This window comes from Leucoraja erinacea, chromosome 11, assembly GCF_028641065.1.
Source record: "Leucoraja erinacea ecotype New England chromosome 11, Leri_hhj_1, whole genome shotgun sequence".
Classification (NCBI taxonomy): Eukaryota; Metazoa; Chordata; class Chondrichthyes; order Rajiformes; family Rajidae; genus Leucoraja; species Leucoraja erinaceus.
In genome coordinates this window covers 21,017,143-21,043,825 of record NC_073387.1, presented here as the reverse complement: position 1 = coordinate 21,043,825, position 26,683 = coordinate 21,017,143, and the positions used below count along the sequence as shown (strand labels likewise).

Below are 26,683 nucleotides of genomic sequence, written 5' to 3'. Positions count from 1 at the left end.
ATGCTGACTGTTTCTCCAGAGATAAGACAATAGACAATATACAATGGGTGCAGGAGTAGGCCATTCAGCCCTTCGAGCCTGCACCGCCATTTAATGTGATCATGGCTGACCACAGACTCACCACTCTCTGTGAGAAAAAGTGTTTCCTCCTCTCCGTTCTAAATGGCTTACTCCTTATTCTTAAACTGTGGCCCCTGGTTCTGGACTCCCCCAACACCGGGAACATGTTTCCTGCCTCTAGTGTGTCCAAACCTTTAACAATCTTATATGATTCAATGAGATCCCATCTCATCCTTCTAAACTCCAGAGTGTACAAGCCCAGTTGCTCCATTCTCTCAGCATATGACAGTCCCGCCATCCCGGGAATTAACCTTGTAAACCTACGCTGCACTCCCTCAATAGCAAGAATGTCCTTCCTCAAATTAGGGGATCAAAACTGCACACAATACTCCAGGTGTGGTCTCACTAGGGCTCTGTACAACTGCAGAAGGACCTCTTTGCTCCTATATTCGATTCCTCTTGTTATAAAGGCCAACATGCCATTCGCTTTCTTCACTGCCTGGTGTACCTGCATGCTTACTTTCATAGACTGTTGTACAAGGACCCCCAGAACCCGTTGTACTTCCCCTTTTCCGAACTTGACACCATTTAGATAGTAATCTGCCTTCCTGTTTTTGCTACCGAAGTGGATAACCTAACATTTATCTGCATTAAACTTCATCTGCCATGCATCTGCCCACTCCCCCAACCTGTCCAAGTCACCCTGCATTATCATAGCATCCTCCTCACAGTTCACACTGCCACCCAGCTTTGTGTCATCTGCAAATTTGCTAATGTTACTTTGAATCCCTTCATCCAATCATTGATTTATATTGTAAATAGCTGCGGTCCTAGCGCCGAGCCTTGCGATACCCCACTAGTCACTGCCTGCCATTCTGAAAGGCACCCGTTAATCCCTACTCTTTGTTTCCTGTCTGCCAACCACTTCTCTATCCATGTCAGCACTCTACCCCCAATACCATGTGCCCTAATTTTGCCCACTAATCTCCTATGTGGGACCTTATCAAATGCTTTCTGAAAGTCCAGGTACACTACATCCACTGGTTCTCCCTTGTCCATTTTCCTAGTTTCATCTTCAAAAAATTCCAGAAGATTAGTCAAGCATGATTTCCCCTTCGTAAATCCATGCTGACTCGGACCGATCCTGTTACTGCTATCCAAATGTTCGGCTATCTCATCTTTTATAATTGACACCAGCATCTTCCCCACCACTGATGTCAGGCTAACTGGTCTATAATTCCCTGTTTTCTCTCTCCCGCCTTTCTCAAAAAGTGGGATAACTTTAGCTACCCTCCAATCCACAGGAACTGATCCTGAATCAATAGAACATTGGAAAATTATCACCAATGCATGCATGATTTCTAGAGCCACTTCCTTAAGTACCCTGAGATGCAAAACATCAGCCCCTGGGGATTTATCAGCCTTCAGTCCCATCTGTCTATCCAACACCATTTCCTGCCTAATGTGGATTTCCTTCAGTTCCTCCGTCACCCCAGATCCTCTGGCCACTACTATATCAGGAAGATTGCTTGTGCCCTCCTTAGATGCTGCTTGACCCGCTGACTTTCTCCAGCACTTTGTGTTTATCAATGGTATCAATCAGTAGCTTCTTCCTATTCGTTTATTTAGTTTATTGTCACATGTACCGAGTACAGTAAAAAGCTTTTGTTGCATACAAACCAGTCAATAAATACTATACATGATTACAATCGAGCCATCCAGAGTGTACAGATAGATAAAGGGAATAATGTTTAGTCCATAATAAAATCCAGTAGGATTTTCAAATCGTCCGATTAAAGATAGTCCAATGAGGTAGATATTAGCTCAGGGTCGCTCTCTAGTTGCTGATAGGATGGTTCAGTTGCCTGATATTGGCTGGGAAGAAACTGTCCCTGAATCTGAAGGTATGCATTTTCACCTGCTCTACCTCTTGCCTGATGGGTGAGGTGTGAAGAGGGAGTGACTGGTATGAGACTCATTCTAAGCTGGTGGCTTAGCCAAGTCAGCATGAAGTGTAGATGGAGTTACTGAAAGGGATACTGGTTTGTGTGATGGTCTGGGCTGTATCCACAAAACTCTACCATTTCTTGCTGTCGTGGATGGAGCTGATCCCAAACCATGTTATTACCAATGCTGCCATTACTGGTTCAACATCTGGAGAATACAGTAGTTAGATGGGGAATGTGCATTTCACCAGCAGCTGGATAGCATTACGTCTTTATCAATTTAATAGGAACCCAATCTTCCCTTTCAATCAGTTTTTAAAACATAAATGGGCATCAAACTAGCAACTCACAGGGAACTGTGGATTGGGCAGGAGGGGATGTGGAAGAAGGGTGGAAGAATGCCTACCAACCTTTTTTTTCCTGAGTGCTTGTTGAAAGGAAAACAGCCCCAAGTCTTTTTTTTCATCAGGTCAAGAATGGAGCAATGGGTTAAATAGTAGATGAATGTATCGGGGTACACGGTGGTGCAGCGGTCGAGTGGCTGCCTTACAACGCCAGAGACCCAAGTTTAATCCTGACTATGGGTATTGTCTGTACGGAGTTTGTACGTTCTCTCTGTGACCTCGTAGGTTTTCCACGGGTGCTCCGGTTTTCTCCAACACTCCAAAGTCGTTCAGGTTTGTAAGTTAATTGGCTTTGGTAAAGATTGTAAACTGTTCCTAGTAGGTCTCTGTAAGATAGTGCTAATGTACGGGGATTGCTCCTCAGTGCGGACTTGAGGGCCGAAGGGCCTGTTTCCGTGCTGTATCTCGAAAACACAAATAAAGTAAAACTGTTGGGGAGAGGAGATACTTAAGGTGGTTGATGAGGCCATGTTGTGGATGATGGAGGCATCAGCAGGAGGGAGTTCCTATGGGCTCACAGACCCAGTCTGTCATTCAGTAAGAACAACCATTGATCACATGCCTTAAGCTAACTTGCCTGAATGATCATCATATTCTTTGATTCCTTTGCAGTAAATGGTTGTGCGGTTCATTGTGGTTCAGAACAGAAGGGAAAATGGGACAAAGCACAATTTTACTCCACCTTCAACAATTTGAACCCTAAAGTGGGTGATGGAAGTAAGAATAGAACGATCACGAAAAGCCCATCATGCAGCGCTGTGAAAGCACAATCTTATTTTTTCCCTCATCCCAGCAAAATGTAATTTACGAGCACTTTCCTTTGAGAATTCTTTTAAGTGCATTGCCTAGTGGGTCATAAAATCAGTGCTGGGTTCTGCAGCAAATTACAGGCTCCACTCCCACTTGTGTGCTGGTGTGCTTTGAACAAAGGCTGTCTTTTTGCAGCTTTGAGAAAAACAGAATCATGCAATCTGATCTTTACATCCACAATAAAAAATGCAATTCAACCTATTTAACCACCACAAAGCGGTGGGATTATTAGTAGGGAACTGCAAACCTTTTTATACATTACATGTGGTGATTGCCATTGTCACGGAAGGACTGATGGAATAAGATCTTCAATGGCAACATAAATAGGGATATTGATTTGCCTGATCCCATACTCTGCTATCAACTAACAACTCTCATTAGTCAGCACCGATTAAAATCTTGTCAAAACTCCAAATAACATGATAAATTAATCTGCTTTAACAAAGTGCTGGAGTTACTCAGTGGGTCAGGCAGCATCTCCTGAGCAAAAGGATAGGTGCCTTTCCAGTCGGGACATTTCTTCAGACAGTCTGAACAATCACCTATCCTTTTTCTCCAGAGATGCTGCCTGACCCGCTGAGTTACTCCAGCACTTTGTGTCTATCTTTGGTATAAATCAGCATCTGCAGTTCTTTATTTCTACATAAAAATTAATCTGGCATTTTGGATTTTTTTGTTTTGATTTTGACATAATTTGTTTAAGTGCACATGCCAGCGACTCTTGGCAAATTGCAGAATATTAGTTGATAACTTTGCATCCTCCACTTTAACAGAGAATTCTATTATGGAAAACAGAATATAAATAATGCATCATGTGAACGTTTTTCTAAAGGTTAGCTTGTGTTCAGCAGGAGTGTTATTGGCTCAAAGCCACAAAGGAGGTTTAAATCCCACTCCACTTCAAAATCATCACCATCTTCTCACAGTCCTGCTGAATTGAGGATGACTCTTCCATTGTTGCTCTGGGAACTGCAAAGTCCTCCACAGGTAGGGTAGGAGGTGCTGTGTGGTGCAGTCAACAAATTCACTGCTCTACTGCAAAATCTCCTCAAAGTATGCCCACTTTGAAGACGTTCTCCTCCTCATTTCGGCGTGTGTTCTGCGAGACCCTCGCTCATTGTTCCCCATTGGCCTCCTGCTGTTCTCCTGATCTATAACCATATACTGACCCAGACTCATACCTACTCCAAAGATAGACACAAAGTGCTGGAGTAACTCAGCTGGTCAGGCAGCATCTCTGGAGAAAAAGGATTGTGGACGCATCAGGTCCTGCCCCGAAACGTCACCCATCCTTTTACTCGAGATACTGTCTGACCCGCTGAGTTACTCCAGCGCTTTGTCTCTATCTTTGGTATAAAGTTCTGCATCTGCAGTTCTTTGTTTCTGCATTCTGACACAGACTTGTACTTACTGCATCCATCTGCCAATTACCCGTCCTTGCCTGCATCCACCTATCATTTGCCATGCCTTGCCCCACCTCATTGCTTTCTCGCAGCGTTCTTCCTCCACTCCATTAGCTTGAGAAAGACCTGAAATATCATCTGTCCATTCCCTCTACAGAGACTGACTGACCCTCTAAGTTCATCAAGCCTTTTGATAGCTGGTTGGGAAAATTTTAAACCACCTGTTTACTGGAATCCGAGGGGTAAAAAATGATTGCCTGAGAACTTTGGGCACCATGGTGACATGCATGAATGGGCTTTTAAAAAAAATATTACTGGAAACTGTGCACAAGTTGAATTCTATCATTAAGGAAGAGCAGGTGGCCAAGTATTCTTTCAGCTAGAATTAAAAAACAGTTCAAGCTAATCTGGAAGGGCACAAGAAACTGCTTATGACCTTGTTTAAAGGGTATTTTGTGGCCTTTTTCAAGCTGTAATGGATGTGAAGACAGAGCACAATTATCTGCCTAATTGCACTTTGGCTGACTTTCACTTTCAAATGTGATTACTTGTCTGATGCAAAGGCAAAATCACATTGCAGCAATATCTTAAGAGTCAATACTGAGTTAATATGGAACGGACATATCCAAGCCTTAATAGGTCACGCAAAATCCAATTTTATCAGCTGAATTTTAGTTTTTAAAACAGAAAGCAGAATTGGGTCTGCACAGCTTTGAACAATGACCTTTGGCTCCAAGTTCCAAACCATTGACCCTAATCATGGAAGCAACACAATGAAAGATCAGTGCGCGGAGATAAGCATCAATTTGTTGCTTAACATCACATCTAACTGGTTGAATTTATTGCCGACATCGCATCATCAGCCCATATGGTTGTCTCTTTTCTTTCTCTATGCACCTTTGGAAATTACTTAACCGGTTTCAAATCTTCCTGAACATAAATTATTCAATGCAAAATGGTTTGGTGTTCACAACCATTGCACCGTAAATCTATTATCCAACAAAAAAAAAGAGCCTTAGCTGATCCATCTGCAAACTTTATTTCCTTTTGGTTAGGAGATTTAAAGAAAAGGTCAAGTCTGAAGTTCCCCCAGACTGTCTCACTTATGTCAATGCTTTCATCTGCAGAAGAGTCAGGGCAGTGCTTCGTAAATCACACCTATGTGAGCGTGCTCCGACAGCTGATGTGCCACGGGTGTGGACTGCAGCAATGTTAAGGTCACACAAGATTGCATGGAGAAATGCTGCAGCCATTAATGCGACATTATGTGGCAGTGCAAGGGAATGACTGAAAATGGCTGAAAACTGCATACTAGTAATTGCAAGCCATTCGATTTAACCATGGGCATTGCGGTGACATTCACGAATCAGCTATTTTATATGACCAGAATATTGAACAAATTACACCAAGGGCATAGAAAAATCTGGTTGCTGCTTGCTGAGCGACTGAACAAATGCAGACACAGCAGAAGTGTTTTGAAAAGCAGATCAGTAACGTGCTGTGAATTGCAAATAAAATTAAATTCTTTGGGGAAATATTAGTAGATTTTGCTAAATGTACTAAAATTATTTGAACAAAAAATATGTTTTACCATTTGTTTACCAGCTTGTCATGTTTTACCATTTTTAACTCATATTGGACTCAAATACAAAAACTACAGATGCTGTAAATCTTAGAATAAGGCCAGAAATGCTGGAAATATTTAGCAGATGATACAGCATGGCTTCTTATTTCCAGAACGTTACCTTTTTATTACCTTATAGATGGTTTTTAGCTTTCATTTAGAGATATAATGCGGAACCAGGCTCTTCGGCCCACCGAGTCTATGCTGACCAACGATCCGTACACTAGCACTATCCTACACAATAGGGACACTTTTACAATTTTACCGAAGCCAATTAACCTACAAGCCAGTACGTCTTTGGAATGAGGGAGGAAACTAGAGCACCTGGAGAAAACTAATGCGGTCATGGGAGAACGTACAAACGCCAAACGGACAGCACTCACAGTCGGCAACGGACCTGGGTCTCTGGTACTGTAAGGCCCAACTATACCACTGTGCCACCCATAAAAACTTAACATCACTCATGCATCTAATGCACTACACAGATCAGCAAATATAAAACTGGGATTCAAACATTCAACCAAAATTGTGAAAGGTGGGAGGATAGCATTTAAAAAAAGTCACTTGAAATGCAAGTCAGAGGCTTTAACCCACCAAATTACTAAAAGTAAAGAAAATAATTGTACACATTGGAAATTTTGAAGGATCATTGTCCACAAACATTAAGTTGATTGTTTCCTCCACAGATAGCCATCTGACCTGCTGACTACATCTAGCACTGAATTTTATTTTATCTCGACATGTTCTAAATATTTGTACGCTGAAGCAACTGTGGCTCTATAATGCTGTGCAGATTTTTACTGCCTTTATCTCTTTCTAATATATGGTAGACTGTACATGCATTAGTTACGGAGGAATTGGATTGATTTTGGGCTGATAGTAAGTGAATGAAGATGATTTTAAAAAGAGTCGATTTGAGAGCATGTACAGCACAAGTACACTGCAATGCCCTGTCGTGCAACAAAAATTAAGCTTTTGTAATGTGGGTATCTGTTCTGTATTGGGCGACAATAGTGACGCAGCAATAGTGTTGCTGCCTCACAGCTCCAGAGACCTAGGTTAGAACCAGACTAAGGGTGCTGTCTATACGGAGTTTGTACATTCTCCCTCTGATCACGTAGGTCCTTCCCGGGTGCTACGGTTTCCTCCCACACTCCAAAGAAGAAAAGGTTTGTAGGTTAATTGGCTTTGGTAAAATGTAAATTGTCTCTAGTGTGTAGGGTAGTGCTAATGTACATGGATCACTGGTCTCTAAACTCTAAAATGTATACAGAGGAAACAGGATTAATTACGTTAAGGCACTAACTCATTGGCTACATGACCAACTTCCAATCTGCAGAGAACCTCCACAGCTCAGTGGTGTGTCCAAAGGGGACTGCTTTGCTTAACAGGTTTGTCATTAATTTTGCTCTTACAATCTATGTGGGAGAGATACAAAGGCATTTGGAGTTGACCCTGACTGATGAGGAACCTGATAAATTATTGGAACAAGTGGTGTTATCTTCACCATCCAGCATCAAAGACCAAGGCAAGAATTTGCTTTGTAGGCTTCTCAAACCTCAGACTGATCTATTGCATCAAATAAGATTGCCATATTGCAAATCTTCCACTATAAATAAAAGGATATCAAAATATGTCTCCACCATGGGAGAGTTTATGACCAGAGGGCAGAGCCTCAGAATAAAATAATGTATCTTTAGAAAGGAGATGAGCAGGAATTTCTTTAGCCAGAGGGTGGTGAATCTGCGGAATTTATTGGCACAGACGGCTGTGGAGGGGAAGTCTTTGGGTATTTTTAAAGCTGAAATTGTAAGGTTCTTAATTAATAAAAAGTGTCAAAGGTTACACGAGAAGGCAGGAGAATGGGATTGAGAGGGAAAGATAGATCAGCCATGATTGAATGGTGGAGTAGATTCTACGGGCCAAATGGCCCAAATCTGCTCCTATGACACGGAAAAATGGCAGAATAAATATTCTTTTAAATAGATAAAGGTAAACCCTAAGCTAATTTCTATGAAAGATTCCAAAGAGGCTAGCAGATTCAGAGGCACACTGGACAATGAATAGATTCTTTGAAAATTAAGCACAATTGTGAAAAGTAAAGTAACGTTCGACAATTGCTTGGTTTGTTTTATGTTAAATGAGAGATTATACATCCACTGTAAAAAGAATAAGCAATGCAATGTCTTCTAAACTAGCGTCTGGAGAGAGCTTCTTGAATCATCTGACACCACAGCTAAAAGGGTCACAGCCTGTCACTGATGACGGAAGTAGCCCGAGGAAATAAATTATGTGCTTTTTGTATAACGGCACTGAAGCAAGCTGGCTTAAAAGCAGTATTTGTCCTGCTGTGGAAGGGTGTCAGTGTGTAGTAAATAGGTCCAGTCACAATGCTTCATATGCAGAATCATGGCCCTATTATTTTACGTTACTAGAAAACATCAATTGTAATGTAACTAATTGAGCCTGCACTCATCCACACATATGGCAATCGCGCTGAAAGTCTGATCTGGTAATGGTCACGCAACTGAATCAGAGACAGAAACCCTTTCATTTTAAATCTCAATGTCAGAAGACAGACAGGCAAATCCATCAGTGTTATTTATTTAACTGTTGCCTGAAAGCCTTTCATTGCCTTGATTTTTGGTACTATTTATAAGCCTTGCTCGTGATCCAGCTGCCTGTCCTCAATTGCAGTCCATTGTAACAACACAATGGCCCATTGAGTAAGCCGCAACTCTATGTGCTCTGATCATCCTCTCATCATAATGATTCAGAGAGGATTCTGTTAAAGAAATAATGTGCACAATGCTGTGCCAACATGAAGAAAGTGTGAATGAATTTCTGTCTTCTTTCAGCTGATTAATACTGCTATCTAAAAATCAGATGAAGGCAAACACGATTCAGTGCAGGTATTCAAACAACCGGTGAAAAAAATGTGTCATTTTTTCTGTCCTCCAAATAGGGTCATAGCATCATACAGCACAGAAAAAGGCCCTACGATCCAACATCCATGCCGACCATGATCTCCATTTACGATAGGCCCACAAGTTTTACTGGCTTGATCTTGCACTAAACGTAATTAAACAATATTCCCTTTATCCTGTTTCTGCAACTGCGGGTGGCTTGACTGTAATCATGTATTGTCTTTCTGCTGACTGGTAAGCATGCAACAAAGGCTTTTCACTGTACTTTGGTACATGTGACAATAAGCTGAACTCAAACTCAAGTCCTTGCAACATCCTTGAAAAATCTGAGCCCTCTGCCAAAACAAAATGGAGCTTGTTTCCAGTTATCAAATAGGGGCTCACTGCTTACTCATGATTCATTGTTCAATCAGTCTTGGGACCCCTCCATTAAATCTTTTCTGTATGTTCTCTCAGGGCTTTTCATTGTTCCTTTAGGGCAGACACCAATTGTAGCCACAGTATTGCGTTTTATGAAGGCTCTACATTATACCTTCTCTGTGGATTGTCACCTTGTCGTGGTGGAGAAGCTTGTGTGGACCTGAGAGCATTGCCGTCTGAGAGCTATGCTCCTGGTAGGGCCACCAATGGCGGTAAGGTCAAGGGGGAGGTCTCTGACAAAGAGCAATCCAACCAGGACCTCAACAGGCAGAGGACGATGGCTGACCTTAGTGGAGCGTCACAATGGCTGGGAAGGTGGATGAAGGCTGCAGCAGAAAAGGGTCTCCAGTCGTCTTGGACTCTGGATCTCAATCCATATCTGTCAAGGACCGTGGGGTGGCTGTCTGTGCACCAGTCTCCCCACGTTAAGCAAAGTCACGCATAGGCGTCCTCCATATAGGGAACAGCACCCTGGAGACACCCATGGTCAGCCATGACCAGAGGGGGCCTAAGAACATTATGCCTTTACATTTCTTTATCATGCCTTTATAAATAAAGTCCAGGGTCTTTAGAAATGTATTCTTTACAAAATGATGCTTTTCCTCACTATTCCTGTTAAAGTTTTCATTGTTTCTTCAAAGTATTTCATTGTGCTAAATTCCAGGTGTACATACTTCCTGTTCACTTTGGGGTGTCATCAAGAATGCAAGTGCATAAAAGGTTTTGTGGACTTTGGAAATTATTGGTTCAAAGCATAAATACAGTATCAATGACAAATCCAGTAAACAATAGATCAGAACGTTCCTTGTTCCAGAGATGATCTGCAACAACATTGCTGTGCTTAAAATGCTGCAACAATAAAGTATTATCAACATTTAGTTCGTTCAAACGTTTGGATTAAATTGTTAACTGACAGTTAACTGACAGACCTTTGAAACGTCTAACTTAAAATTCTTACAATTTTCAAGATAAACCTGAAGATTCGCACAAAAATAAACACGCATCTGTCTATAAATGGTAGTTATCAAAGTAGAGATGATATCTTATTTCATGAAGGTAGACTTGGTTGGGGGGAGGAAGGTGGGGAACAGAGGGAGTGGGAGTGTCTGAATAATGGGTTACCTATTTCTGATTGTGATGAGGGAATTTCACATGGAGGGGAGTGAACTTTGGGACCGCTGTGCTCCAGACAGCTGTGGAACGGAGTCATTTAGCCTGCTCAAGGCAGAGCTATTTTAAAAATATATATATACACACCAGGGAAATCAAGGGTTTTGTGATCAGTGAGAAAATTGGTTTAAAGCCAACAACCATGGCATCGAACCATGTAGCAACCTCAAGGAGCCAAATGGCCTACTCTTGCTCCTGTTTCTAACACTCTTCACCCCAAGAGTAATGCCAATCTCAAATGCTTGCCCTCAAAGCAAGAACTTCACAAATTAGATTGGAAGACAATTGTTAGGTAAGAAGGTTAAGGATCTAAAGCATGTGTGGCTAACATTCCAATTAATTTGAATTTGAATGCATAGCTGGTTGGAGGAGTTGTTCATAGGCAATTATTCAAAAATTATTAAAAATAAATAAAACTGGATAATTATCTGGTCACTTGATAAATATTGACAATCTAATGTTTGCAACTTAGTCCTGAAATAGGTTAACAATTTCAAATTGCTAAATTAATCAAGATCAGAATCCATACAGGAACAATATTTTTCAAAGTCCTACAGGACTATGCTTTTATATAGATAATTTGCGCTGAATTGGCTTGTTTCATGGGCAATGCGAAGTACTGCGTATCTTTCCTATTCTCTGGTCAAAACAAGGCTAGGAAGATAAAGTGCAATGACATTTCAGACAATACTTCACATAATCCTTTCCAATGGTTTAATTTCTTACAAAAGAATGTGCAATTTAAATGTAATTGCACTGTGGATATTAAGTGTACGTTTCATCCTTACCTGCTTGCCGTGGACCTCTCTTTCGCCTGAAGGCTGCTCCAGATTGAAGGGCTTCCATTAGACTGTCCATCACGCCCGTCTCATCACCCTCTGTGCATAGAACAAAGATGAGAATCAGATACTGTATGTAGTAGGAACTGCAGATGCTGGTTTATACCGAAGATTGACACAAAATGCTGGAGCAACTCAACGGCTCAGGCAGCATCTCTAGAGAAAAGGAATAGGTAATGTTTCGGGTTTGGATCTTTCCTCAGACTACGAATGAAGGTTTCCGACCCAAAACATCACCTATTCCTTTTCTCTAGAGATGCCTCCTGACCCACTGAGTTACTCCAGCATTTTGTGTCTATCAACAAGAATCAGATGCCAGGCACAAGTATACAAAGCAACACGAGAAGAAACATCTACAGATTTATCAGGCTAAGAATTACATGGACTTGATTAGAAGTTAACCTTCGGAAAAAGCGAAACATACTAGAATTAAAGTCCAACAATGAACAATTTCCATCGAGGTGTTGAGCACATATCTGCATAATCTCCAAGGAACTTACAAAATGACACTGCCTTTCAACAAATCAATTGTTTTAATGCTTATAAAATCAAAGTGTTGTACAGCTCAGAAACAGGCCCTTTGGCCCATCATGTCCATGCCAACTGTTCTTTCCATCTGCACTAATTCCATTCTATTTTGTGCATTAGTACTATATCCTTCTCTATCTAGCCTACTGTTTTAACACTTGTACTTGGGTATGATGAGTATGTATAGTGAGATTTTACTAATTTGCAAGAAAAAAGAAAGAATTTCACTGTAGCCCGGTGCATGCGAGGATAAAGTACCATAGAACCATTGGGATTATATTGCTGATCAATTATATCTCATTGAACAAGCACGATTCAATGGTACTTTATTGTCACATGTACCTGGGTACAGTGAAATGCTTTGTTATGCATACAACCTGGTAAAATCGTATATAGCACATCTCACCAAGGTGATACACAATAGTTTCTGGCGTAGACCAAGTTACAAAACCTTGCACTGCTGCATAAGAAAATGCTGGAATCATTCAGCAGGCTAGGCAGTATCTGTGCAGGGAGAACCAGAGGTCATGTTGAAGGTCAAGGATCTTTCATTAGAGTTGCCGTGTGAAATAATTTTCTCTTCCTTCAGATGCTGCCTGAACTAATGGGTTTTTCTGCTTTGATTTCAGATTTCTAGCATTTATGTTATTTGATATACCTAGTATACCAGTATACCTAGGTACAGTGACTGTCAACTGCTTGAGGAGGTGGCCAAGAGCAGAGCTTCAAGCTGATGTTACACAAAGCATTGTATTTCCAGATGTAGACACAGGGAGCTGCAGATGCTGGAATCTTACATAGAAAGAAAACTACTGAAGTAACTCAGCGGGTCAGGCTGCATCTCTGGAGGACATAGATAGGCAATGTTTCAGGTTGTGACCCTTCTTTCCACTTTTAATCACTGCAATGCAAGAATGAAAGGATCAATAGAAGACCTGATTTCCACCTGATTCGATGTGCACAATTGTCGCTTCCCCTATGAAAGCAGATATCAGAGGATTAGATATCACAGGAACATAGCATTTTGGGACAATCAACTAATGGAGCAATTAGTCTGTTATTTGGTGAAGCATTTGATGCTTTAACAAGTGCATCACAGCACAGTTGCCTCTGACCAAGAAAGATCTCTACACCAAAGGATTCAGCATATTTATATACATTTCTGGAAACAAAGCAGATTCAAATAATATTCTGTCCGAAGAAAGGTCTTGACTCGAAACGTTGCCTATCCAAGTCTGACCCACTAAGTTATTCCAGCAGTTTTCTTTCCATGTAAGATTCCAGCATCTACAGATTCTTGTGCCTACATCTGGAAATACAATGTTTTGTATAACTACGGGTTACTCCAGCTCTGTGCCATTAAACAATATTCTGTATTTCATGGAAGAAGAGTGCAAATCTAATTTAATAAGGCTGCATTTTTAACCATCTGTTCTGCCAGAAACATCTGTAGTATCATGTTCTTCCTAAGAAAGTAAATAAGTGAAAAATAAATCAGGAACATTTGCTAATAGCATGAAAATGATGGAAATTTAGAGATCAATTAGCATTTGAAAAACAAATAGCTTTATGTGACCTTGGTTAACGTTAGTGTCAAATGCAATGCAGCGTAGAAATACAACATGGAAACAGGGTCTTTGGTCCATGCCAACCAACGATTACCCTGTATACTAACTATAGCACTATGCTACACACTGGGGACAATTTACAATTTTACCGAAGCCAATTAACCTACAAACCTGTTTGTCTTTGGACCTTGGGAGAAAACCGGGGCATCCAGAGAAAACCCACGTGATCACAGGGAAAATGTACAAACAAGCAGTCAGGATTAAACACAGGTCAGTATCTCTGTAAGGCAGCAGCGGTACGGTTACGCCACTGTGCTGATTCATGTTAGTCAATGTCCAGTGAGTATTATTTCATATTTCATATTTGCCTCTGACAAATATCATTATCACAAAGGCATAGAAATTAATATAATTGAAAGGGAAGTTAAACCTGTAAGTTTGTAACTTCATTAGAGGAGCTAAGAAGAAAGAGAAAGCATTTCATTACATTGCTGTCATTTTCTGTCTTTGGGACAATGGTTCGCCAATTACACAAGCTAAGCAAGCTGGACCACACTCTGAGAGAAGAAGCTCTGCCAAGTGTAGTCATGTCCCTGGAAGAACACTCAAATCCACTTTTACAAGTTAGGTTTAAGTTATTGTTTAGAGTATTGTGTTCAGTTCTGGGCACTATGATATAGGAATGATATTGTCAAGCTTGAAAGGGTGCAGAGAAGATTTACGAAGATGTTGCCAGGACTCGAGGGCCTGAGCTATAGGAAGAGGTTGAGCAGGCTAGGACTCTATTCCTTGGAGCGCAGGGGATGAGAGATGATCTTATAGAGGTGTACAAATTCATGGGAGGAATAGATTGCACAGAGTCTCGCTCAGAGAAGGGGAATCGGAAACCAGAGAACATAGGTTTAAGGTGAGGGGGGAAACATCGAATAGGAATCTGAGGGGTGACTTTTCCCTACAAAGGGTGATGGGTGTATGGAATAAGTTGTTGAAGGAGGTAGTTGAGGCAGCTACTTTTGCAAAGTTTGCAAAACATTTAAACAGGTACGTAGATAGAACTCGTTTAGAGAGATATGGGCTAATCGCAGGGAGGTGGGGCTAGTGTAGATGGGACATGTTGATCGATGTAGGCAAGTTGGTCTGAAGAGCCTTCTTCCACACTGTATGAAGACTATTCCTTACAAAAAAATAACGTTCTTATTAGGGACCAACTTCTACTGTGATTTCACCTTTTTATACTTGGGGGCAACAGCAGCATTCTTGCAATACAAGCCAAAAAGGTGTTGGAATGGATTTTCTATGAATAGAGAAATGTTCCATATGTTACCAAATTACAGTCACATTTTTGATAGCAATCTGAGAATGCCATTCTCCATGGAGGATTACCCAGACAGTCCCAACCGTGTTATCCATCTGTCAGCTATCCCTTTCCACACACTGCGAGTGCCATGGTGATAATGGGTGCAAACTGTAATTAGAGGGTGCCCTACAATTATAAACTATCCTCCTAACCTAGAAACAAACTGGTTTTAAACAAAAGACTACTCCGATTCTCAAGGTTAAAAAAAAGCAAATTGAAGCAGCTGCCTCTGCTCGGCGGGGGTATTGAGTTTCACTGCACAACTTCTGTTATTAATGGCACAAACCCAATTTGAGGCAACTTCAGTTTTGGAACATTTAGCTTAAGCTGCTTCTAGTGGATTCTTACAGCAAAAACATATTTTGTGCTCAAGATTAGCCTCAACGGAGCTGTCAAATCTGGACCCCAAGATCTGAAAGGTTCCAGACAGTCAATTTTCTATTCTTGATGTGCACAATGGAATTGTGAAGGTTCAGTTGCGGGAACTGGCATTGATGCATCTGGATGAGGAGAGCAGGATAAGGTTACCGGGGGCTCTTAAGCTTTCTGATTTGCAACTCCTGTAAGGACACGCACTTTAATAAAATCAGTTGAGGGGAAAAATATGACTCATTTCATAGAATCATTACCTCAAGGGTATTAAGCCAACCGAGTCTGAAGCAGCGACAAGAAGAATAATCCTTCCAGTTGCATTTCCCTGTCTTTTCCTCTAGCTCTGCAAATGATTCTACCTGAAATGCCTGCTAAATTCCCCTTTGAAAAGACTTATTGATTTTGTTTCTACCATCATGACTTGCATTTAATTTTAGGTCATAACTATTTTGAGTGAAAGATAGATGCCAGCCACAAATGCTTATGCTGCAGTTAAAAGTGCTCTCAACCTTCCCCTTCCAAGCAGAATCGCTTCAACTCGTAGCTGAAATTCCTCAAAAAGGCTGCCAATTTCCAGAGGTGAATAATCCATCAAACTGTCAATAGTTGGCTCCAAAAATGAAGCAGCAGAACACCAGTACAGTAAACCTTTGTAATAACAGACCATTGGGGGGGGGGGGGGGGGGGGGGGGGGGGGAGTGATGTCCGTTATTGTCAATTGTCTGCTATAACCAAGTAAGGGGTTATTGTTGTGTACATAGCAGGAACAAGCGACTACAGCAAATAGCTGGAGTACCTCAGCAGGCAACATCTCTGGAGAACAAACAATAGACAATAGGTGAAGGAGTAGGCCATTCGGCCCTTCGAGCCAGCACTGCCATTCAATGTGATCATGGCTGATCATCCCTAATCAGTACCCCGTTCCTGCCTTTTCCCCATAGCCCGACTCCGCTATTTTTAAGAGCCCTATCTAGCTCTCTCTTGAAAGCGTCCACGCTCTGTGAGAAAAAGTGTTTCCTCGTCTCCGTTCTAAATGGCTTACTCCTTATTCTTAAACTGTGGCCCCTGGTTCTGGACTCCCCCAACATCGGGAACATGTTTCCTGCCTCTAGTGTGTCCAAACCCTTATCAATCATATGTTTCAATGAGATATCCTCTCATCCTTCTAAACTCCAGAGTGTACAAGCCCAGCTGCTCCATTCTCAGCTTATGACAATCCCGCCATCCCGGGAATTAACCTTGTAAACCTACGCTGCACTCCCTCAATAGCAAGAATGTCCTTCCTCAAATTAGGGGACCAAAACTGCACACAATACTCCAGGTGTGGTCTCACTAGGGCTCTGTACAACTGCAGAAGGACCTCTTTGCTCCTATATTCAATTCCTTTTGTTATAAAGGCCAACATGCCATTCACTTTCTTCACTGCCTGCTGTACCTGCATGCTTACTTTCATAGACTGATGTACAAGGACCCCCAAATCCCATTGTACTTCCCCTTTTCCCAATTTGACGCCATTTAGATAGTAATCTACCTTCTTGTTTTTGCTGCCAAAGTGGATAACCTCACATTTATCCGCATTAAACATCATCTGCCATGCGTCTGCCCATTCCCCCAACCTGTCCAAGTCACCCTGCATTCTCATAGCACCCTCCTCACAGTTGGCACTGCCATCCAGCTTTGTGTCATCTGCAAATTTGCTAATGTTACTTTGAATCCCTTCATCCAAATCATTGATGTATATTGGTATTGATGTATAACAGGTGCTGTCTTGGGCCTAGACCCTTCTTCAGACCTTTGGTCTGGAACTGGACTTGTTATCCAGGTGAGGGGAGAGGCGAGTATCCGCGCAGTCACTTGTCGCGGCCGGAGTGCAGGTAAAGGTCAGTGGTGGCAGCGATTACTGTGGTGGTGGAGCTAGCAGTGACAGATTTATGAAGATGTTGCTACGGCAAGAGCGCCTGGGCTAGAGGGTGAGGTTGGGGAGGCTTGAACTTTATTCCTTGGAACGCAGGCTGAGGGGTGATGTTATAATAAAGGAATATAAAATCATGAACGAAATAGATGGGGTGAATGCACAGTCTTTTACCCAGTGGAGGGAAATCAAGAACCAAGGGACATTGGTTTAAGGTGAGCCAAGATAGGAACCCATGGATCAACTTTTACACTCAGAGGGTGGCCGTTACATGGAACAAACTGCCAGAGGTAGTTGAGACAGGTACTATATTTGAAAGAAACTTGTACAGGTACCAGGATAGGAAAGGTTTAGAGAAATATGGACCAAATGCCGACAAATGGGACTAGCTTAGACGGGGCATCCTGTTCAATATGGACCAGCTGGGTTGAAGGTCTTGTGTTTGTTCTGTCCGAGACTATGAGGTTCAACAGATTGGCAGACTTAGATTTCATCAGGAGTTTTCGAAAGGTAATTAAAAATGTACTAAGCTTAGAAATATAGTGTGAAAACAGGCCCTTCGGCCCATCAAGTCCACGTCGACCAGCCATCACTCGTTCACTAGTTCTATCCTACACACTCGCGACAATAGAAGCCAATTACAAACTTGCACATCTTTGGAATATGGGAGGAAAGCAGAGCACCCAAAGAAAACCCACATGATCACGGGAGAACAAACAAACTCTGTACAGCCAAGCATCCGTAGTCAGGATTGAACACAGATCTCTGGCGCAGTGAGGCAGGAAATCTACCGCTGCACTATTGTGTACTGCAAGAGGATATTTTGGAGCCACGTAGTTGAAGCTTGCATGGGGAATAAACTGGATAAATCTTTCATTGAACCAGAGCATGCATGATGATAGGCTGAACGTTTTCTGTCAACACTAGGTTGGGTCTCTCAGTCGTCGGAGTCCGTGCTGAGTACAACGGCAAAGTATCGTAACAATTGTGTCTGTCAATCAGCACCACCAGGACAGACAGGGTTCAAGTAAAGTCGAGACATAAATATAAGCATTGAGGGGTCTGCTGTTCCCTTTGGAACTGCTGCCACAGTTAGCACAATTTTCCAATTTGATTGGGCTGCAGCAGAGGCATTTTCTGAAGGACAATGCCAGTCATGCTCATATCCCGAAAAAAAATTGTTACCAATAATTTACTTTCACTACCTCCACATAATTGTGCCTTTTATAAATTGATGCTTGACCCTGTATGACAAAGGCCTCTCACTCACACCTCTGCCTGCATACACAGTAAGATCAAAGAAACATATTACATTTCAGTTTTGTTTGAAAGGGAATTAACTGGTTCACTTTTTTTTCAAACCTGGGAATGGATTGTTTCTTGCACGGAATTAGAAGTAATTTATTTCTTGGTGTTATAAAAAGAAATCTAACAAAAACATGAATGTCTCTTTTGTTTTAAGTCTTCTTGAAACCATTTCAGATCCATCAAAAATGTTCCCTCACACCAAAACTATATGACAGCAGTTAATCTATATCTGGAATGCATATGGCATTTACTAACGGCAACAAGCTCTATTTCCTGTTTAAAATATGTTTGCATCAATCTTATCTTGCTCGAATCAGTACTTGGGATAACAGCAGCTGTCTGATACAAACGTTTGGAATGATGCTCCAGAGTAGGGGATGGTGCACTGCTAAAGGTGATGGTTTTAGATGAGACTTTAAACTAATACCCATTTTACTCTCGCCGGTCTCTGTGAAAGATACAATAGCATCGTTTTGCCTGGGAGTTATCCACAAGAGTGCTGGCCAATATTTATTCCACATTTCCTATGGTACAAAACAGTTGCAATAGTACTCCATTTGCTTTGAAGCATCCAAGTATGTAAATATATGTGAGGGGCAAATTTTTTTAAACAGAGGATAGTGTGCCTGGAACTCACTGCTTGGGGTGGTGGTTGAGGCTAGTGTGATGGTGTCATTTAAAAGACATTTGGATAAGTATATGAATATGCAGGGAATGGAGGGATATGGATCATGTGCAGGTAGATAAGAGATGGTCTGGGCATTATGCCAGATTGAAGTAACCAACTAAAGGTTGAGCTGGTGCATTGAAGGCAGAGGCATATTTCATCATAAATATCTGCCTGTGCTGACACAAAATGCTGGAGTAACTCAGCGGGACAGGCAGCATCTCTGGAGAGAAGGAATGGGCTACCTGAAGTGTTCAATGTTCAAAAAACTGTTTAAAAAGCAAGTTTTGAAGCCCCTTGAACACTTGAAATTGTGTTGCCTGGGTGTAAACTTGCAATGTGAATTAGGTTTTTATGCTCCAAACTCCATTTCACCCTTCTGCCATTGCAACACATCAGAAATCTTCCTTACAGCTAGAGGTTTATAAATTGACAAAATGAAGATAAGTGATAGATGCACCCCAGTTATTGATAGAACATAGAACAGTACAGGTACAAGCCCTTCTGCCCACAATGCATGTGCTGAATATGATGCCGTTAAACTGATCTCATCTGCCTGTAATGATCCATATCTCTCTATATCCTGCACTCCATGTGCCTTTCTGAAAGCCTCTTAAACACCACCATCCTATGTACATCCACCACCACCTTGGCAATGCATTTCAGGCCCCCACCATTCTCACTGTAAAAAGACTTGCCCTGCACATTTGCATTGGAATTTCCTTACCTTATAGCTATGCCCTCTAGTGTTGGACATTTCCACCCAGGGAAAAAGGGTCTGACTGTAAATGATAATGCATGTTCATAAGGAACTCAGATAGTCGGGTGCAGGAAGTTAAATGCTTGATTCCGGATGTGTGTGTGTGTGTGTGTGTGTGTGTGTGTGTGTTATGCGCAGTGATTGTGTGTGTGTGTGTGTGTGTGTGTGTATGAAAAACAAAATTATGCAATTATTATGCTGTCAGAAATCTTTCCTGATATGGTGTGTGCTTGTAATTTGTTTTGAAAACAGATATATTCTGGGATCGAGATATATTAGTCAGCAGGATATGTCGGATTAATGGTAGCTAGTTTTCTAATCAGCAAAAAGAATCCCACGTCTTTACTAAATCTGGTTGATGAATCTGTACTCCCCCATAATTTATGCATGCAGTACAAGGCTTTACCCAGTCGATGCAGGCAACAGCCAGCCTGCCTTTAAGGCACCTGGGGACTGTTACTTAGCAACCATGTTCAGCAGTGAAATATGGAAGGGTTAGCAAAACAGCATTGATGAAGATAGGCTGCAGCAAATATGAACAAAGCAGCCCTAAATAATGTACTGCATACATCCTGTGACAGAAAAACATGATGGGCTTGTGTACAATGCCAGGCCAGAGGGATGACTTAATTTTATGGCATCTTTTAAGAGATACAGCATGGAAACGGGCGCTTCGGCCCACTGAGTACAGACCACTGATCACCCGTTCACACTCGTTCTATGTTATCCCACTTTTACATCCTGCCTTCTTCCCATATACCTTGACTCTGCTATCTTTAAGAGCTCTATCTAAAGCCCCTGTCCCACTTTCACGACCTAATTCGCGACCTCTGACGACCTTAAACAACCTAAAAAAAAATCAAGGTCGCAGTAACCTACGACCTTCCACGATTATGTGTACGGCCACCTAAGGCCTTCCACGACTATGTCTACGACCTCCTTCGACTATGTTGAAGACTGACTTCGACCATATACATTTTACTGTTGTTTGCAATAACCCTTTTGCTTCAGCAGCCTTTAAAGAAAGGCAGAAGGGGAAGAGCAAGGGTGAAGAGGAAGCATAAGAAGAGGTCTCAATGGGTGAATGTAGATGATGTGATATACTGTCCCAGTATACCAGATGACTGGAAGAGAGTGGCGCTGGGCTTTGACAAAAGATGGAACTTTAAGCACACATGTGGGGCAGTGGAAGGCAAGCATGCCATTCTTGCCCCTGTCCCTGTACCCTTTATTTTCCTTTTGTACAGGATGGCATTCTGCTGGAACCATTGCTCAAGGTCCCCCTCCTGCTGCCTGGTGAAGGTGTAGGGCATAACCTTCCTCCAGCCCTCCCTCACCATCAATGGGGCATCTGCCTCTGATGCTGTGCCAGGCACAGGAGAAAGGGCTGCTTTGCTGCCTTCAAATGAGGCAGTGAAGGATGGGGTGGTGGTGGGGACATATACTACCACCCTGGTCTCCTCCTCCAGGGGTCTCTCATGCAGGGCTACCTCCTCCTGCACTATCACCTCCTGTGGCATCACCTCCTGCCACTCCTCCTCTTGGGTGGGCAACACCTGCATGGCCGGTTTTTTTTAGGGTTGTGCCCTCCCCCTGTGCTGCTGCCTTTTTGGTGCCATCTCTAAAACACAAGTCTCCTCTCCAAAAAACTCTCCAGCTATGAGTGAACATGCCTTGGAGTGACAGAGGTGACGTTCTGCTGTTTGCCACGACTACCTACGACTAGCATCACGACCTACTATGACCTACCTGCCACCTCCTAATACCTCGTGGCGACCATGCTGCGAGTATAAGTCAAGGGCAAACACGGCAGAGGTCATGAATTAGGTCGTGAAAGTGGGACAGGGGCTTAACTCTCTCTTGAAAGCATCCAGGGAATTGGCCTCCACTGCCTTCTGAGGCAGAGAATTCCACAGATTCACAACTCTCTGGGTGAAAACGTTTTTCCTCATCTCCATTCTAAATTCTTAAACTGTGGCCCTTGGTTCTAGACTCCCCCACATCGGGTACATGTTTCCTGCCTCTAGCGTGTTCAATCCTTTCATAATCTTATATGTTTCAATAAGATCCCCTCTCATGCTTCTAAATTCCAGTGTATACAAGCTCAGTCGCTCCATTCTATCAACATATGACAGTCCAGGGAATTAACCTCATGAATTTATGCTGCACTCTCTCAATATCAAGAATGTCCTTCCTCAAATTTGGAGACCAAAACTGCACACAATACTCCAGGTGTTGTCTCACTTGGGCCCTGTAAAACTGCAGAAAGATCTCTTTGCTCCTATACTCCTCTTGTTATGAAGGCCAACATGCCATTAGCTTTCTTCATTGCCTGCTGTACCTACATGCTTACTTTCAGTGACTGATGAACAAGGACCCCCAGATCTCGTTGTACTTCCCCTTTTCCTAACTTGACACCATTCAGATAATAATCTGCCTTCCTGTTCTTGCCACCAAAGTGGATAATTGATTATTATAAATGACTCCCCATAGCTCTGGCCCTCGAGTTCTGGCAACATCCTCGTAAATCTTCCCTGCATCCTTTCCAGCTTGACAACATCTTTCCTATAAGCTGGTGCCCAAACTTGAACACAATACTCTAAATGCGGCCTCACCAATGTTTTATTGAACTGCAGCATGACCTCCCATCTTCTATACTCAATGCTCTGACTGATTAAGGCCAATGTGTCAAAAGCCTTTTTGACCCCCCTTTCGATCTATCATGCCCCTTTCAACGAACTATGCACATATACTCCTCGATTACTCTGCTTTACAAAATTCCCCAGAGCCTTACCGTTCAGTGTAGGTTCTACCCATGTTAGTGCTTCCAAAATGCAACACCCCACATCCCTTATTGGAAAACTTATTTCCTCTATTTTTAGATGTTTTTGATGTGGGGGAAAGTTTTCTACTCTTCCCAATCCATCATAATTCTGTCTACCTCATTTGACTCTCCCCTCCCACACACCCCTCTTTAAAACCCCTCCCCCCCGGCTATTAAGATGGTGGTGGAGGCCAAGTCAGTGGGTTTTGTTAAAGTGGAAATTGACAGATTCTTGAATAGTAAGGGTGTCAAGGGTTATGAGGAGAAGGCAGGAGAATAGGGTTGAGAGGAAAAGATAGATCAGCCATGATTGAATGGCATAGTAAAGTTGATGGGCCAAATGGCCTATTTCTGCTCCTATGACTTATAAACACGATGGCAGAAGACTATCTCAAAATCAACTGACAGCTGCAATAACAAACATTCCATCATTCCTCTTTGAAAAGCGGAGTAAAAAATTGGTCTGGGCCTGTTTCAGAATGCACATCAATCACTGAGAAATATCCAAGCCTTAAATACCATTAACATATCCCCTGTCAACTTTTTTAGCTTCACTTTAGGCAAAATCGGAAGGGAGATGAGAATGAAAAAAAGAAAAGGAAAAAAAAAAACTAGACCTTAGCCTGGACTTGCAAAACTGTTGAAGTTTTCGGGATCCATATATCATATTGAAGCAGCAGCTTTAAAAGGGATGAATGTAGATTTATAAGAACATTTATGTTGAACTTTACAGCTATAAAGATAGAATGGGAATACAATCTTTTCACAAGCCAAGAAGAGCAATAATAGACTGCTCAGTAGTATTTAAGAATGAAGCACTATGAACGATGAAAGTTAAATCCCACCGATGAATGAAATTACAAAGAAAGACAATGATTACCATGAAAAGGGAGGGTAGGCATGTGTGTTGTCAGAATAAAAACGTCTGCGACTCGAGCAGAGTCAATAAATTCTTATAAAATTCTTATAAAATGAATTAGATAGTTGAATGAAAGGAAAATAAATAAAGATTTCTACTCTGTTTTTCTGGACATCAATAGAACTTCACAGTCAATGAAGCAGTTTCTTAGTGTAGTCATATCTATGAAATGAGAAATGTGCTCTGCAAGGCTCTCTATATAAAAAAGCGATAATGACGAGGTAATTGGTTATTTTGAAGATAAATGTTGTAGAGGTGTTGGAGAGGACTTCCCATGTTTATCCTTCTGTCACACAAACTGTGGTTATGACAGCCAAGAGAAAACAATTGATGCCATTGAGCCAAGTAAGCACGGAGATAATTTCCATTCGCCCAGAAGGGGTAGTTAAAGCTTCAGGTTCACACTTTCTCTCAACAATAGAACACTGTGCAGCAGCCATTCATTAGTTTATTGTCACCTGTACTGAGGTACAGTGAAATGAATTTTATGTTGCGTGCTATCCAGTTAGCGGAAAGACTATGCATGATTACAATTGAGCTGTCTATCTTGTACTTCCCAGACATAAGGGCAACTTACAGAGGCCAATTAGTCTACAAATGGGTACATCTTTGCATGTGGGTGGAAACCGGACCACTCGCAGAAATCCCACGGTCACAGGGAGAATGTGCAGACCTGACACAAATGATTCCTAAGGTCAGGATTCAACACGGATCCCTGGTGTTGTGAGGCAACAGCTGTAGCAGTTGCGTCATTGGGCTTCATCCATGACCTTACTTCCATCAAGGGCATAAACAGACAAGTTTAGAAAAGAAATGCGCAATTTTCAACTTGCAAACTCCTCAGTATCTGAAATACATAGCTTGAATGATAGAATATCTCCAATAATCTCCAATAAGAATCTCACTGTGACTTTCAGTAACATTACCATTACTGATTTCTCCAGCATAGGGATGGTGGAGCCATTGAGCAAAAGTTCAACAGGATCAGCTACAAGGCCAAGGGTGGGTATTCTGGCACCCCAAGGTCTTTCCACTTGCCACAAGTGTGATGGAATATTCTCCACAGATCCCACAATAAACAAGAGGTTGGTTAACATTCGGAAATAATTATGAACTCTGATTAGAGATTTGCTTTACGTTCAGAGAGCAGAGACCAAGGATATGCAGAATGCATTAAATAGAACAATGATTGTTGATATTGGTAGCACTGAGAACTAATGACATTATTCCTGCACATATTAATGCAGCTTCCACAATGCAGAGCTCCGCAGACTCCATGAAGATAATTCTGTAAATATCATTGCATGGAGACACAGGAACTGCACATACTGGTTTACAAAAAAAAAGACAGAAAGAGCTGGAGTAACTCAGTTGATCAGGCAGTATCTCCAGAGAAGGGACCTGATCCAAAATGTCACCTATCTGAAGTAGGGTCCCGACCCAAAATATCACCTATCTGAAGAAGGGTCCCGACTCGAAATGTCACCTATCTATGTTCTCCAGGAATGCTGCCTGACCCGCTTAGTTACACCAACACTTTATCTTTTTCTGATAAAATCGCTACTGTTTGAACATAAACACTCTGAAACAAAGATAAAAGGAATCTAAAGCAGAGATTTTTGAAAGACGGCATAACTTTTAAAGAAATTCTGACCAACCAGGCATAGCAAACACCTACAAATAAAACCCAAGAAAGTGCCTGCAATTCTGCTAAGAACGCCGTTGATTAGATTCTGCACTCCTGAGTACAAAGAGGATAAGAGGTGCAAACCAGCAAAACCATAAACCTTATTAAAAATGGTCTTGATAAATCAATACTAATGAGCCAACTCATTAACTTACATTGAAAGTCCAGTATCTGCAGCAAAAATCTCTGCAATAACTTATCAATTTGCCATGTAAATCTGACAGAAAGCACTTACTACTTCAAACCATTTGAAGAACACCCACAAATGTCAATGCTGTCTAGACAGTACAGCGATGGTATATTTAGAATATGTGTGGGATGAATCATTTTTGCCAAGTCCAAAAAAAAAATGCCCTTGAAATTAAACTCGGCATTTAGAGGGCAAAGTTACTCAAAATGTTCTTTACAGATAACAGGCACATTATCCTATCTGAATAATGACTTATTTCTACCTGAATTTGCAGCTGTGATGAGAAAGGTTATGTGGGTTCAATGTTTGGAGGATTAAAGCTGAAAGTATGCCTAATCTACTTGAAAACAAACTAGTCCGAGGGTCTGTAATGAGGTAAATGTTTGCTCAGGACCGCTCTCTAGTTGGTGATAGGATGGAAACAAATACCACGGAATCAATTAGAAACTTGTATCGCTTTTAGGAATGGTCCATTTATTCATCTTTACGACTGAATAGGTTTATCTCATCTTGTAACATCTTCAAAATTTTGTTAAAACCTCATGTGCTTTTTAGCTTAGTATTGAAATGAAATGATTTTTTGAGTTTGGATTGAAAGGGCGGTATAGTGAAGCAACTGTAGAGTTGCTGCCTTACAGTGCCAGAGACCCGGGTTCGATCATGACTATGGGTGCTTTTTGTAGAGTTTGTACGTTCTTCCCATGTCCTGCATGGGTTTTCTCAGGGATATCCCATTTCCTCCCACATTCCAAGACGCACAGGTTTGTAGGTTAATTGGCTTGGTATAATTGTAATTTGTCCCTAGTTTATGTAGGAATGTCGATGGTTGGAGCGGACTCGGTGGGCTAAAGGGATTGTTTTCGCGCTGTATCTCTAAACTAAAACTAAATATGATCCCATAATTGAGATGAAGCAGGTTCCTTGTTGTACTTCCTCCACCAATGAAGTTAGTAATTGATAGATAGAATGAGTGGCATAAATGAAAGCC

The 26,683-nt window shown here is 41.7% G+C and overlaps 1 protein-coding gene across 1 annotated transcript in view; it reads right to left on the bottom strand.

The window, feature by feature from the left end:
- Window positions 1-26,683, bottom strand: part of LOC129701510 (protein diaphanous homolog 1-like) — a 62,650-nt gene that overhangs the window by 12,531 nt on the left and 23,436 nt on the right. Inside the window, exon 3 of the mRNA XM_055642741.1 lies at window positions 11,553-11,642. Within this exon, the coding sequence (XP_055498716.1) occupies window positions 11,553-11,642 (90 nt within the window). The remainder of the gene's footprint in view (window positions 1-11,552; window positions 11,643-26,683) is intronic.